General features: G+C 42.7%; 1 protein-coding gene across 1 annotated transcript in view; it reads right to left on the bottom strand.

Annotated features, from left to right (window-relative positions):
- The window catches only part of DOCK2 (dedicator of cytokinesis 2), a 556,464-nt gene that overhangs the window by 164,323 nt on the left and 375,241 nt on the right, over positions 1 to 16,900 (bottom strand). Inside the window, exon 29 of the mRNA XM_015429463.1 lies at positions 14,859 to 14,953. Within this exon, the coding sequence (XP_015284949.1) occupies positions 14,859 to 14,953 (95 nt within the window). The remainder of the gene's footprint in view (positions 1 to 14,858; positions 14,954 to 16,900) is intronic.

The raw sequence follows: 16,900 nt of genomic DNA on the forward strand, positions 1-16,900 counted from the left end.
TCTGCTATTCGAAAATATTGAAAGAGATAAAGAAGGTGCTGAGCTTGCAATGTTAACTTTAATTTTTCACCTTGAGGCACGGAGACAGAGCGACTGGCCACATGAGAGTGTATTGTGCATAGAGAGGCAATAAGATTACAACGCCAAAGCAACTATTGCAATAGTATGAAAGAGGTTTACAGTGAATCAGCAGATTCTCCCTCAAATTCGGGAGAATAATAGGTTTAACTATTGTCCTCCTTCCACTGCATTTTTTAAAAATGAAGTCCTTGAATAGGAATAAAACTGGCATACAATTTCATTTTTTAAAAAAAAACTCTGCGGGCATTCTGTGGGTCTAACCGATCAGTCTTTTAAGGATCATGGGTGCAGAATTTAAAGGATTACATGTGCAGATCAAAATCATATGACATCAGTGGAAAGACAAACTTTCACTATGAATTACATAACACTTGGTTGATGATGGCTGATTTACTCTTTATGTTTTGGCATCTGGAGACAATAGGTTGGATCCAAACATTGACCGAACGTTGTTCAGAACAGATATTTGCTGCTTCTTATTTCATATTGCAGCTGCTTCTCAGAGCTGATACATCTTCAAAAACAATGTGGGGTGCAGTTCAAGAGCTGAAGCCAGAAGCATGCATAGATAGAAATCACCCCTCCTCCTTGCATGAGAAGTGCCTTCCCACTCATATAGTGCAAGTTTAAATCCAGCTCATTATATGTATAGAATGTAGTCTCTTCACTGTTGAGTAATTCACTTCAGGACTATTACCTGAATGAAATCAAAGATCAAATTAATCCTAGGGATAGATGTAATCTCCATGCACAGTATCACATAATCCTACAGGAAAACACAAAGCTACTTTCTAACGGACAACATGACTAAGTTCCACCAACAATCTGCCTCACTGATATAAGGTAAAGATAAAGGTTTCCCTTGCTCGAAAGCTAGTCGAATCCGACTCTAGGGGGCGGTGCTCATCGCCATTTCCAAGCTGAAGAGCCAGTGCTGTTCGAAGACGTTTCCGTGGACATTTGGCCAACATGACTATATGCTGAGGTGCATGGAACGCTGTTACCTTCCCACTGAAGTGGTACCTATTTATCTACTTGCAATTTCTTGCTTTTGAACTGCTAGGATGGTAGGAGCTGGGGCCAGAGACGGGAGCTCACTCCGTCACATGGCACTAGGGTCTCGAACTTAACCTCTAAGCCACCGCTGGCACTAAAAAAAGACTTTCTATTTGAGTTTGCTCAATAGGATGAAATTGATAGACTTAAAAGCAGACCTGTAGGAGCTTACAGAGTTAGCGAAAGGCCCCAACAGCACTTATTTAGTTGTTATTTATTTAAAACATTTCTATGAGCCTTTCCACCCAATTCAGGGTCCCCAAGGTGGAGAACATGAAAACATTCAAGCATTTCAGACATCAAAAAGCATTTAAAACAAAAAAATATTAAATATTGAGAACACATAAAACATACAGTAAACACACATCAGGAAAGCACAGAGTGGGAGGAAAGCTAGTAAGAGTTACTGAGGGAATGCTAAACAAAGAAACAAAAAATGCTTCACTCAATGGCAGAAGCAAAGACAAGTGAATCTGCCCTGGGAGGGAGTTCCAAAGGTTGAGTTCCATGACCCTTTCTCAGATTGCCACTGGTCTAACCTTGGGAGCACCTGAAGCAGGGCTTCTAAAGATGATTGGAGTGGTCAAGGGGGCTCATGCCACACAGGGCTTTAAAGGTGTCTATACCAATACCCTGAATAGGATTCAGATGCAAATTGCATCTGTCCTTGGAGACCGATATGAGCTTTCATCAAATACTGTCTATCTAGACCACCATTCAGCTTGCAATGAAAAAGAAATGGTGCTGGATGGACTGCACAACTCACTAAATGCAAGGTTAAAAGCTGCAGTGAGGAAGTAGTGTCCTGGAAATAAATATATTTGAGGACCTGAAGCTCTGGTTTATAGGAGAAATGCCACATCTTTAGCCTAGCAAACCAGCAAGTAAGCAATCATAATTTCAGCATTGTAGTGCAATATTTTAAAAGGAATTGGGGGGGATCATAGCTAAATTATAATTTTTGGGGTACCCATTGGGGGAAAAGGTGGGATATAAACGGGGTAAATAAATAAAGGCACACATAGCACTCGTATTTCCTACAGAGGGCACTTAGAACTCCTTGACATATTACTATGTTACCTAAGCAACAGTGGCTGCAAGAGCACACAACAATAGTGTAAACATACAAACGGGTGGGGAAGAGATGTTGATGTGTTTGTTTCCGCTAAACAAAGTAATTATCAAATCCATACTTGGGAAACAAACAGCTGCCTGGTTGTTCTGACCCTGAATGTGTATAGGTATGTATTCTCGGTAATGCTGGTATATAATTAATCGTATAATGAAAAATAACAGTTCATGAACAAAGCACAAGATGCACAAACTGAGATCAAAGTGACAGCTAGTAGCCTTAAATTTGACAGAGCAAAGTGCTTCTCATCATGTTTTGACTCCTATCGTCTTTTGTTTGCTTTGATCCTTAGAAAACTGTGGGGAGGAGAGCCAGTGTGGTGTAGGGGTTAGAGTGTTGGACTGGGATTTGATAGGCCCAAGTCTGAATCCTCACTCTGCCATAGAGGCTTGCTGGGTGTCCTCGGGTCAGTTATACGCTCTCAGCCTAACGTATCTTGTAGGGTTGCTGTGAGGATAAAATGGAAGGGACAATGAGAGAAGCCACTTCGGGTCCTCACTGCAAAGAGAACAAATTTGTTTTTCTCTGTGCTCAGAATGCTCAAAATCATGTTTCAGAGTCACACTTCACATTTCCACGTACATTGAGGCATACACTGAATCAGAATGCATACATGTAAATGTAATGTGCATACCACCAGAAGAGAGGAAAGAAATAAAGATATGTCTGTGCAGAACCAGATTATACCACCAGAAGAGAGGAAAGAAATAAAGATATGTCTGTGCAGAACCAGATTTAAAAGGAATTTGTTTTCCAGAAGAGGCTGTATTGCAGCTGACAGCATCTTTCCAACAGCAGCTCACCTCAGTGTATCAGACTACAGCTCAATTCTTGAGTTCATTTTTTTCCAGTATAGTACAATTTGGGGAAACAAAGTTCTCTCCAAAAGAACAATGAGACTCTAGGAACAAGTGATCCATTGAAAACTGCAATCTTTCCCCCCTTTTTGGCAAAGCGTTTTGCCAGGACAGAGGGAGCGTGATGATTGCCTCCATTACAGCTGCTTTAAAGACAGAACTGGAAGGACCATATATAGCTTTGTTCTTCTGCTCTCTTGATATAGTATTTGACAGGAGAGGCATCTTGATGAAGATGACTTCTTTTAAAGTGCAGTAGCCTCTTTGACGATTAACATTTTTCACCCTAGTGTGGCCCCTGAAAAATCATCAAATTTAGCATATGTGCTAGGGTTGCCAACCCCCCTGTTTGCCAGGGGTCCCCCGTTTTTTGGGGGGGTTCTACCCGCCGCCAGCCAGATGGCTGGTAGGGGAAGCCCCACCCCCAACACCCACAGCCACCCATCTCTCTCCATTTAAGGGTGCACAACCCATGTTTCATCCCAAGCGTGAACTCCGCAAGCTTGCAGGGAAAAGCCAGATTCATTCTTAAAAGGGAAATGCAGCTTCTCTTAAAGGGGAAACGCCGGCTGCTGGCTACTTTAAGTGCAGGGAAGTGCTGTTTCTGGAGATCCAGCGCACAGCCGGGGGGGGGGGGGGGGCGGAGCCCCCCCACATGTCCCCAGCATGACATCATCGGGGATGCCCCGCCCTCTCCAGGAACGCCCCCAAAGTCCCCCGCTGGGGGGTGGAAGATGGACTTGGGAACCCTAATATGTGCACATGTGGTGGCAGGAAGTGCCATCAAATTGCAGCCAACTTATGGCAACTGTTATGTCTTTGGATACTGCCTGACACCAGCCAGAGGCAGCTAGAGCTTCAGTCCAGAAGACAATAGGGACTAGGCTCCTGAACTACAAGTAAGGAGCCAATAGGGACATTGGCGGGAAGTTCAAACCCACCAATAGGACCTAGGGGTGTCCCTTCACAATTGTATAAAGTTGGCCAACCGGCAATTAGTTTCTGTTCCATGTGTTAAGTACTATTAAACGCGTCTTCTCCGATGTCGTGGTCCACGTCCTGATGTATCGAACCCAGTACTTTTTAGCAACCCCATAGGCTTTTCAAGGCAAGAGATACTCAGATGTTGTTTGCCATTGCATGCCTCTGGTAGTGACCCTGGACTTCCTTGATGGTCTCCCATCCAATCACTGACCAGGGCCAACCCTGCCCAGCTTCCAAGACCTGATGAGTTTGGGCTAGCCTTGGCTATCCAGGTCAGGTCAACTATGTACTTCCCTTACAGGGAAAATATTTCAGAAAAAGAAGGCTCTCATTCTAGTTCAATCCTACGGATCTACTGAGCACACTAAAGTCACAAATTGTTGGCACTCACACACCAAATACTCAATAAATGTTGAATTTCAGATACTTAATTTGAGACGCTTTTGTTACAAGCCTGTAAATTTAAGCAACTCATGAAACATTCTTATCAGATATCATTAAATAGCACTTAGGGTTTTCTTTAAAAATATCTAAGAGCTTTCCTTATTTTTTGATTTTGCTTGGAACATTTATGAAGGCTGTCAACAAAGTGAACTATCGTGATCATTCACTTTAATGTTTGCCTAAACGTCTTTCTTAGTCTACAGACAAATTTACCTTGCTCATCATGGAAATGTACTTCTACTATCAATTTTCATTTTACTTTTATGCCTACCACTCTGAAATAAAAACAATTTCATGTATTTTGTGAGTGATGTAGTTTAGACTTTTCTTCATTCTAAATCTCTGCTTTAAAAAAAAAACCCTCCTTCACACAAGGAATTCTGTAAAGACACTTAGCCCTATCCTGGTCCCATCTAATAAGAGGGTAAAACTCTAATAAATATAGTATGTTTAGCAGGAAAAAGGGGGTAAACTGGTGTAACAGACAATTCTAAACAGAAAAACAAAAAAGTATTAATTGCAAAAATACTTTATGGGTAAACAGTATTAAATGTTTTCAGATATGCTCAAAAATCTCAGCTGGGAGGTAAAAAAATGATATCGAGAATGTATAAAGTATTGTTAAAATTGTATACAGAAGATGAAACGTTTAAGGAGCAAATGATAAAATGGGCAATTAACATGAATAAAAAAATATCTATGTCGTCTTGGGAATGTTTATGGAAAAATTCAATGAAAATTTCAACATGTAATAATCTGAAAGAAAATTGCTATAAAATGATGTATAGATGGTATATGACACCTAAAAAGATTGCAAACATGAATGACAATATGTCTAGTAAGCAGGGGTCATTTGGGGGGGACGCGGGGGGATGCCATCCCCCCGGGTGAGGTGCGGGAGGGCGGGGCCTGGAGCTCCCTGCTGGTGCCCGCTGGAGGTCGCTGCCGGCTGTGGGGAGGACACACTTCCGGTGGTCAGGGGGTGTGGCATATGCTAATGAGTTATGCTAATGAGTTCCCCTAGCTCTTTTTCTCCGAAATGACCCCTACTAGTAAGTGTTGGAAATGTAAAAAAAATGAAGGTTCTTTTTATCATATGTGGTGGACTTGTGACAAAGCTGTGAATTTTTGGACGGAGGTCCATAATGAGATGCAAAGATTTTTTGAAATGTACCTTAAAAAAAGAACCAGAAATATTACTTTTGGGTCTTAAAATGGAAGAAGTGAATATAACAAAGAGAACATTGATATGGTATTTGATTACAACAGCTAGAATGACTTATGCTTAGTGTTGGAAACAAGAACGAACACCTGAGATTTGGGAATGGATAAAAAAGTTGCGTTTTATGGTGGAAATGGACAAATTGACAAGAAAACTTAACAATAAAGAAGAAGAATTTTTTTCAGATTGGATGGACTTTAAAGAATACTTAGAGAAACATTGGGATGTTAAGAATAATCTATTTTGTTTTGATCATTATTAAGAGTATATTTTGGAAATAGTTGAATAGATGATGATAGTAAAAGAAATTGTTATCTATAAAGTTGAATATATGATGAGGGGAGTTAAAGAAAACGTTACCTATTAAGCTTTGTTTCAAAAGAAATGATAGATAAGAGGAAGGAGAATCTGGTGGGGGTGGGAGCACTGCGGGAAGCCTGGATAGGGGGAGGGAGGATAAAAGGTATATAGTGAATGATGAAATGTTTAAATGTTGGACATGTTGTTATATCCTGATAATAAAATGTTTTTAAATTTTTTTTTTTAAAAAAATCTCAGCTGGGAGGGAGACATCACAGAAGAAACAACATATAGAAGTGCCAGTCCCTTCTGAATAATTCTTGTACCTGTGGTCATGTGGCCGGCATGACTAAACACCAAGGCGCACGGAACGCTGTTACCTTCCCACCAAAGTGGTCCCTATTTATCTACTTGCAATGTCTTGCTTTCGAACTGCTAGGTTGGCAGGAGCTGGAACTAGAGATGGGAGCTCACTCCATCATGCGGCACCTGGGTCTCAAACTGCTGAACTACTGACCTTTCACAGCCTGCAGTTCAGCGTCTTAACCACTTGAGCCACCGCAGCTCCCAAAAGTATAAAAGGGAAAGTTATAATCCCACAAGGGAAGTATTTAAATACAGGAAGAAAGTACTAACTTCGAGGAAACTAAGATAGTTTTACGAAACTTTATTAAGACACACTAATCAAATTGGCTGTTCTGCCCCCCTTTTTCTTGCCTCACACTGTCAGCTGGGGAGCGAGTGTTAGGTGGTTTCAACTGGTTAAACCCTGACTAGGTGGCAGTGATGTGGGGGATTAAGGAAGATATGCAGTAAAACTGGTGAACACTCTGAGGCAGCCAGCGGTTAAGAGAGTTCACCCAACCCAGCCACCTACTGGCTATATGGCCAGCGGTGTGTGTAGTGGGAGCTCCCTTGACATTGGGCAGCATTCTGCTGAACTCTAGCTGCTGTATGACATAGGGAGAAGGTAGTGATGCTCAGCACCTCTCAGTACAGAACTGTGTGCAAGCAATGAGGAACAAGGTACAACAGAAATATTGGGCTGCATTTTGTGCCAGGGTGGCACTGCCATTAATTGAACACCTTTTGGGGGGTGCTTTAGTTGCCACACAGAACTCTGGGGTGAGTTAATTAGGTTATGAGTTCATGCTGCAGAGCAGTTTAATAATCCTAGTTCAATCTATTTACTTGTGTCTCATGTCTTCATTCCAAGGTGTGGGGGCAATAGAATTTGGGGATCTTTTTATTTTCTGGAATTTAAAATAATAAATGGTATATATATAAGGCTAACGTATTGGCATTTTCCAGCTCTGCCATTGGCTGTACTGTGTGCTCCATCAGCCATTGGCCCATCAACCGCCAGCCAAGAGTACTTGCATGCCATTGGCTAGGTGCTGGGTCTGTTCCTCTCACCCGCCCACTGCCAGCCTGGCCATTATTCCCTGACAGAATAAATTGCCAAAACGACTGTCTCTACCAACGAAGATGCTGCACCTGTTCCTGCTGCTAGGCTCACTTCTGTTTCAGTGGCTGTTGCTAAGCAACCAAGCTTGGTTCTGTTAGTAAAATGTGGGTGGGGGAGACCCTTTCCGGGTCTATTTTGGCCTTTGAGATAAAACTCATTCAGGCCCATCCTGACTATGGTTGCCAGCTCCAGGTTGGAAAATTCCTGGATATTTTGTGGTGGAGTCTATGTAAGGCAGAGTTTGGGTAGAGGAGAAGCCTCAGCTGAACAGAATGCCGTAGAGTCCACCCTCCAAAACACTTACTTTTTCCAGAGGGAGAGAGATCTGTTGTCTAGAGTTCAGTTGTGATACCAGGTGATCTGTAGGCTCTACCTGGAGGTTGGCTACCCGAGGCATGGCAATGCCCTCTGGGTGACTTAATGACACCTGACTGGTATGACAACTAGGCCTAGCTACTTGTTCCTGCTCACCTCCAGCAACCCCTATTTTTTAATATTTAAATTAAATATTTAGGAGGAGGAGGAGGAGATGGGATTTATACCCCACCCTTTACTACCCAAAGGAGTCTCAGAGTGGTGTACAATCCCTTTCCCTTCCCCTCCCCACAACAGACACCCTGTGACATAGGTGGGGCTGAGAGAGCTCTCTTGAGAACTGTCCTTGAGAGAACAGCTCTGAAAGAACTTATGACTGACCCAAGGTCATACCAGCAGCTGGATGTGGAAGAGTGGGGAATTAAACCCGGTTCTCCCAGAGTAGAGTGCATGCTCTTAACCACTACTCCAAAGTGGCTCTCAACTAGGACAGCCAGTGTGGCGTAACAGTTAGCGCTTCAGAGCAGGGTCTGCCAGACTCACTGTGGAAGCTGAGTGGGTGATTTCAGACCAGTCACAGACTTTCAGCCTAACCTACTTCACAGGGTTGTTGTGCAGATCAAAAGGGGGAGAGGAGAATTATGTAAGCTGCTTTGGTCCCCACTGCGGAGAAAGACTGTACTGTTCCTCCTGGGGAACCATTGCTGCCAATCTCCAGGTGATGGCTGGAGATCACTCAGAATTACAACTGTTCTCCAGATGGCAGAGATCAGTTCCCCTGGAGAAAATGGTGGACTCTGTCTCATTATACCCTGCTGAGGTGGTCCCCCTATGACAGTCAGTGTGACGTAGCAGTTAGTGCTTCAGGGCAGGGTCTGCCAGACCCAAATTCTTGCTGTGGAAGCTGATTGGGTGATTTCAGACCACTCACAGACTTTCAACCAACTTACCTCACAAGGTTGTAGTGCAGATCAAAAGGGGGAGAGGAGAATGATGTGAGCTGCTTTGGTCGTCACTGTGGAGAAAGACTTCTTTTCCTAGGCTCCAGGGAGGGGGGGGGATAAAGGTAGGTTGATGGTTGGCTGGGAAGGAGATACGGTTGGCAACTCCAGATTGGGAAATTCCTGGAGATCTGAGGGATGGAGCCTGGAGAGGGTGGGGTTTGGGGAGAGGTGGGACCTCAGAAAGGTACAATGCCATAGACTCCACTCATCAGACCAGTCATCTCCTCCTGGGAAACCATTGTTGCCAATCTCCAGGTTAGGGCTGGAGATCACTCAGAATTAAAACTGCTCTCCAGATGGCAGTCCCCTTGGAGAAAATGGTGGGCTTTGTGTCATTATACCCTGCTGAGGTCACCACAGAAAATTGACACTGAGTGCCCAAGGCCAGGGCACCTGCCCAGAGCCTCTTTTTAGAGCTTGTTGTATTTATTTCCCCAACAGACCTTATTCCTAGTTAAATATAATATACTAGAAAGGGTATACATTTTAGCAAGCAGCATGTGCAGATGAAAAGGACAGGGTTGTTGCTGTAGCTCACCCCAGACAAGACTGAGTTGCTGCTGATCAATGACAAAAGGTATCACTGTTCAGGATAGCTGAAGCATTAGACTGGCTTTCAGTTAAGACCTGTATGTCAGAACCTATAGTTTTGTATTATTTTCTGTATTGGGCCTGTCTTATAGCAGGCTGCTACTGGGTACTACTCTACGTTTGTAAATGTATTTCTCAACTTCTTTGGCACTCTTAAGAGTACGCAGTGTGAATCATCCAGGTGTGATTCCACATTCAAAGAACTGGAGCAAATAAAGTTGTAACATGGATCTTGGTAGCAGACAAAGGATCATGTGTCATCCTCACAGCTGGAGAGGTTCAGATACATGCAACAGTAGGGTGGTTTCCAGTACTGCTTAACTGTCCATCACGCAGCTATATAGTGTATAGCATCCAGAAAATAAACCAGTTTTGTGAACCTAACTGAATCTGGGAGCTCCTCCAGCTTCTATTTACAAAACAAAACCAAACAAAAATAATCTGGACATCCAATCACTGATCTCTCAGTATTTCATTGACTTGTCCCAAAGACACATGTTTAAAGTCAGAGCATGTGCATTCAAGCTACTTCCACCACTTATGTCATCACCCTTAAGGAGATAGGGTGGGGTGAAAGACTGCATTGTGCCTCATGCCTGCATTGTGCCCCCCAAAAAAACGCATGACTAGAAGTATCCATTTGTTAGCATAAACTGCTCTCCATGCCTTCTCCAATAACATGTGTTTTGTTTTTAGATTTGTGTGCACCGCAGGAAACTCGTAACACAAACTGCTTACCACTGCCCAACATTTCACCATGCAGCATAAAAAATGAAAGCAAGAAAATCACAGGGGACAGATGGAGATGATATTATGCTTTCACAAACAGGCACTGCTGCAAACTACATTAAAGTAAGTTTGTAGATTGCTTATAAATGGAATCTCTTAATTAAAGGAACAAGAAAAGCTCTCTGTTAGAAAAAATATTACTTGTTATAACTTTAACTCCTATGAAATATCTGCTGACTTCTTTGGGTCTGTGTGATTTGGATAATTAGCCCCATAAGAAAAAACTTGAGTACTTGTTCTAGAGTGGATTCTCACTTGAGACAGTCTTCCTCCTGCCCATGCACGTGCAAATCAAAAATTGTGAGGCTATTCTTGTCTTTTGGCAAGTTCAAATTGGGCTTCCATACTGAATTTTTAAATACAAAAGGACCGTAAAACATCTTCAAATAATAACCTAAAAAGAGACATTATAAAGCAGAGTTCTCTGCGGTGCCAACAATTCATAATTAAAGAGAGAGCAAACTGCTTTTCATTGGCAAAGAGTAATATGCAGCAAAAGAATATACACAGTACCAAATGTATTTAGCATCTGGTCTTACTAAGTGATACAAATAGATTGACATTTCTGTAATATTTTGTTTTTCCTCTATCATCACTTAGCATTATTATTATTTTTCTAAAAGGTAACATTTTTAGCAATAAGAGTGTTTTTGATTATCTGTATCAGGTTGCAACCAAGAGTTATGAGTTAGTAAGGGATCAATGCAGGCAGAATGAGTTACCGGACCCATGAATCGCTAATGTCAGCAACTGATGCAATGTAAATAAGAAGCCGTCCCAAAGGAGCACAATCCAAGCCAGGATCGACATGTTGTCATTGTTCTGTAGAATTTTTTAAAATACTGTATTTGTTAATAATGTAGAAGCTGACATGTTCTAGCTGCACCGAACAATTGAGATGTGAGAAGTCTGAAATGAAAAGGACTGTAAAGTCATGGAAGTATTAAAAAACCATTATTTAGATTAATAACCTGTTCAGACAAATACTACAAATAGGGAGAAGCATCAGGGAGCACAGGAGAAATTTTTATACCAAGGTCTCCTTGTTACAGCCAAAATGTCCTCTGGGAGAGAGCAAAATGTAACAAGTGGATAATAATTCCTAGCTTCAGAATTTTCCACACAAAACTAATTGGGAATCGACTGGTGAATAGAAAAATAGCCAAGACTCACATAGCCCTGTGCGGAGTCCTGATTATGAGAATGGCAGCTTCTTTGCATCTCAGTGGGTACTTGTTTGAGCATAACTGGGGGGGGGGAGATGAATTACAGCATCACAGATTCAAGTAGGGATTTTCCGGTTTTGGTGGCAGCCTGCTGCTGGCCAGTACTGTGGGGACAAGAAGTAGTGTCTTTAAAAAAGGAAGATAGATCCCAGATTGGCAGTTGCTTTCCAGCTAAGTGGCATGAAACAAGTGAAGTGGCAGAAACAACTGAAGCAGAGCTGGTGACTGAAGTGGGGGGGGGGAGAGAGAGAGGCAGTTCAGAAGGCTATTAAGACATTCAAAGGATCATTGCCCACCATTTTCAACTGACAAGGTATGTGGCGCTTACTCTTTTCAGTATTGCCACATGTCAGGAATGAGCAAAGCTTATTCTCTACTGAGAGGTTTTCTTTTGGCTGCTCAATCCCTACGACAAGAGCATTTTAATTTCTGGCTATGTTACATACAGATCCAGACAGGGGAGGGGGGAGCGAGAGACATATTAATATGTACATACATGGGCTACTCAACATGCTAAAATGTTAGGTCTGTTTCAGGGTATGGCCAGTAAACGTTAGTGTCAGGATCAGTTAGCACAGTCAATTTAGCTCCTCTAATTTTTATTTTGCTCCTTTGAGGCCGAAGATTCCTCCAATTAATCAGGAGGTTCTTCCAGTTAAGACATCACACTGACACCCCCCCCCCCAATCTTTATGAAGAACAAAAGAACAGCCCTCAAGGATTGATATATTAATGCAACATCCTGTTTCTTCAGTGGTCAATCCATGGGAAGGCCTACAAGCAGGGCTGTAAGGATAAACCTTTCCCCACTTTCACCCTTCCCTCAGCAAATGGCATTCATGTACACTGCTTCATATTGAAGAGATGAGTTAGATACTCATGGAAAGACCTCTGGCTTCTTTATCAGCACCTTTGATTTTACAGTTTTGAGCCTCAGGGGCCAGTACTTCTCCGATGCTGTTTAACACATATATGTGCCCCCTTGCCCTGATTGCCCGGAAGCCTGGGCTAGGATGTCACCAATATGCGGGTGACACCCAGCTCTATCTGTTGTTGGGTGGCCAGTCTGACTCTACCCCAGAAGATCTGGACTGGGCGTTACAAGCTGTGACTGGCTGGCTTAGACTGAGTCGACTGAAACTGAATCCAATGCAGATGGAGGTCCTGTGCCTGAGCCAGGGTGGTCCAAGGGTAGGGATCTGACTGCTTTTATCCAATCATTGATGTTTTCAGTCATTTAACTGGTCAATTGCTTATCAGAGTTTCTGTAATGACAGAGGATGAACTCAAAAAGATGGATGAACAAACCACCACATCATAAGAATTTGTGCGTTATATGGAGTGGGTGTTTAGTAGGCATTTATTTTGCATATATTCTCACTACAGTGGTGTTTCAATTCCAAGTACTGGAGATGATTCAGAATACTAAAATAAGAATCTACCAAAATGAATTCACTTTTTTCCCATTGTCCCAGCAATACAACTGTTAGGTACTGATATTCGAAGATATGCAATATCATACAGAAAGAATGTTTTATAACTGAACAACAGAATTCTTGGTTATAAACAGCAACAAATATGTACTCTGGTTTCTTCTTTGGCAGAATGTCAAAAAATTGACTGGTATTATAGATATGTTTGGATCACACTGCTAGTAGTGCCTTTTCCCTGTGTTATTTTATCCTTCTTGGCTTTATATAGCCAACATATCTTTATATTAAAAACAAGAATCATCTAAGTATGCACCTTAACTTTCCCCAGCTTGCAACAGATGAAGCCAGAAGGGAAGATGCAAGAATATCAGCAGCTTCGCCAATATTCAGAAACCACCAAGAGCAAATACTGGTGTTAAAGATGACTTAGATTCATTTAAAACTGGAATAAGTGCACGGTGCTGTAGCAGTGCAGATGGATAAACACACATCAATTAAGGGATAACTAGAAGTACTGACATAAAAACAAGCAGCAGTTAAAATGATAAAAATTCATTCTATCCAGTGCAGCTGTCCCAATATGCTTAAATATTCCTTTCATTTCACCTTTGTGGTACTTAATGATTAAGGAATTATAGTTCCGGGGGGGGGGTACAAATATAAACTTTTTGGAAATTAGGATAGCTTTCAAGCTCTAGGCTAGGTCTGCTCAATTTGCACACATCAAACTGAATGCAGCTCACAAGCCAAGTAGTGTGGTCTGTTGCATGCCTTACATTTCTGTCTCACTTTGCAGTCCCAGATTTATCATGTCTTTGGTTAGCCACCAGCTATGACCATCAGTCTGTGAGCGATTCCACACAACCGTGTTGCTGCTTGTTACCCCACATAAAAATCTGGAGTGGATACTTGACCCACATCTTACCTGTTTTCCCTTGAATTTACTGGCAGCTGGATTTCCACAGAACTTCGGTGCTGAGATTGGGGTTTCGAGGTGTGGAATCCATGGATTCGCTGCAAACCTTCCCTCCCAATTCCCACCCCCTCAAGTCTCCCTCTTGTGGTTTGCATCCAATGTGTATGCCCATAACCCCTCTCCTCCCCAAGTCCACTACCCACCACATTCCCCTCACAGTGGCTTCATTAAAAAAAAAAGTTTTTTGTTATTGTGTTGCAATGCAATGATGACTACAGCTGCTGAACTTTCAGCAACAACTATGCCTGCGTGTGTTGCAGTAGCAGACATTGCTGTTAAGATTTTGCTAGTGTTACAAAATCACAATTTTTAAAGTTAAATAATGAACTTGTTGCATTGCGGCGTTCTGAGGCTGTTATTTGGTGCCATGATTTCCTATTGCGGCAATATGCGCTGGATGTCTGGCAGATTTCTTATGACATTTATAGGGTGGTGGGTGGATATCAGCATGTAAGGTGTGTTCACCCTCAAACAGGGAAAAGATGGATCCAAGAGTTCTCATTCACCTGGGATCCATCATGGCCACACATGTAGTATCAGAGATGGCACAGTAATAGGACATTCCTTGGTGGGCTAGGGTTTTAAATTTTGGTTCAAACAGCAGCAACAACTCTGACAACCAATCACCATGCATTCTCCCATACATGTCTGTGATGTGTTAGCAATTCTCTATTAGGTTTGGGGGAGCACTCTTGCCTATTGGTTATGCTGTTATGTTGTAAGATAACCAAGCATGCACTTTAAAAAAAAGGGAGGAAAAATGGGGAGGGGAGGGGGCAATGCAGTTAAGAGCATGGGGGAGTGGCTAAAACACAGACAAATGTGGAATTCCTGACCCAAAACAGGAGCCAGCTGGCCGCACAGCGGATGCAATAATGTGGAACCCATTATCAGACCCAGCACCATTCAGCCCACAGAGAACGAGAGGCAAGTCCCTCATGTGGAATCACCCTGTGTTTGGCCTGGAGGGTTCTGATTACCTGTTCTGCACAATGCTCATGGCCATCCAGTCCAAGGGGTAGACATTTTTTCCAATAAGGTCTTTAAACATTATGAATGTTTCCATCAAAAAGTCCTAAAAGGCAATAACATCATGGTAAATTTGCATTGTTTCATGTTTAACAGAAATGCACCCACATTCTCAAACTAAATGTAGCCATCAAGAACCCTGGATGTCCAAAGACCTGACGTAATAAAACAGAAGTAAAAGAATCAGTACCAATATTCTGCCCCTCAGAAGTTCACTTTTGTGTAGAAATTGCCATAGTGTAAGGGCACTGAATACAAATCAAAATTAGTGTCACAATTAAAATGGCTTCCTCTTAATTAACCTAAATTTAACTAACATAAATTTAAATAAAGCAGTGATGTGGGTTTTCCAGGAAAATTTGAATTAGAACATTTATTGGAAGTTTTTATGATTCAAATTTAAATAAATAATTTTAATATTTAAACATTGTTAGCAAATAAGGCAAATACCCCATGTACAAGCCTGGATCACATACAAGCACTGGGGTTTGTCCATGCTCCACATCCCACATTTAGGCTGCGGTCATACACACAATTAGACCTGACATAGGTGCGAGTGCTGGCCGGATTTAAAGGGCATGATCAGACAACAACTTCTGGGAAGTGCCCTGCAGCCGTCAGCAACCCATTCTGCTCTGCTGCAGAAGCAGAATTAAAAGAAACCGGGGAAAATCCGGTAATGAACGGGTTGCAACGGGCCACGGACAGACTTTCCCGTGTCTGATCGCTCCAGTGCACTCTCATGGAGTTGGGATGGTCTGATCAGGCTATCCTGACTCCGTGCCATTGTTTTTTCCCCCTTTGCAGTATGCACATCATCACAAACTCCTTAGGGAGCCCTCGGTGTGGAGGTGTGATTCATCGATCCCTCGTTTAAGCACATGGGGGGGAAATGGCACAAACCCCCCCCCCCGACTCACCCGCAGTTGCGTCTGATCACACACTGATGGACTGCACCCGCAGCTTCAAAGAGAGGTGTGATCGTGCAACTGCAGGTCAAATCCCTCCGGAGGAAATAGCCTCACTCCCTCCCACCTTTTTTTCTGGCGCATATGAACGCAACCTTAGCCTATCTAACATGACTCATTTGCAGCACAGCAGCCCAGGCAACTGTAGACAAACAGACTAGATTTACATTTGTGGGGTAGACAATATTCCATGGAAAAATATAGTATTGGAAATTTTTCTAGCTCTCTTCACTGGAATATAGTCTATTGCTATAGAGGGGATTCCACTGGGGATTTTTCGCTGCATGCAATTTAAATGGAAACTTCCCCATGATATCTTGCTCATTCTGAGCATGACTTCTGAGGATTTGCCCCTTAAACTGGATCAAAGGAACCCACCTTTATTCTGATTCAAAGGAGAAACTGTGGGGGAGCTACGTGGATTCTCTACCAGCAGCCAATATAAGGAGAAGGGCAGAACTAAGAGCTATCTTTAAGACAGCAGAGCTAAACTCAACCTTTCCTTCCCTACATCCCCCCCCCCCTTTAAAAGCCTTGTTAGTTTCCCCAGCTGAGTTATGCTGTAAACTCTACAGCATGGCTCAGTTGGAAAGGGGAGGCTGCTGGACCACGTGGGCCAGCATATGTTTTGCCATGTCTGTGTTTTTACAGAGACATGGCAGAGAGAAAGGGGAACAGGGTGGCAGCAATGTGCAGAGACTGGACATGTGGACACCATTTCCATCCATTCCCATGCCATTTGCTGCTGTTGCCAGGGAAGCAACATGTTTTCAGGCCCTCCACAGATTTCCCACTACTATACCTAAATTGCCACCCCGATGGTAAGGCCATTGGTTGTTGTTGTTTTGTGTGTTTGTGTGTGTGTGCGCCTGGAAGTCATGGTTGACTTCTGGTGACCCCTAGCGTGGCTTGGACATTTCAGAAAGGTGGCTTACTATTGGTGGCCTTTGAGTTCCAGCCCTGGTATTCCTTAGAGGTCTCCTTTGCAAGGGTCAGCCTTGCTTAGCTTCCAAGATCTGATGAGA

The sequence above is a fragment of the Gekko japonicus genome, unplaced genomic scaffold (genome assembly GCF_001447785.1).
Source record: "Gekko japonicus isolate JY-2015 unplaced genomic scaffold, Gekko_japonicus_V1.1 scaffold212, whole genome shotgun sequence".
Taxonomy (NCBI): Eukaryota; Metazoa; Chordata; class Lepidosauria; order Squamata; family Gekkonidae; genus Gekko; species Gekko japonicus.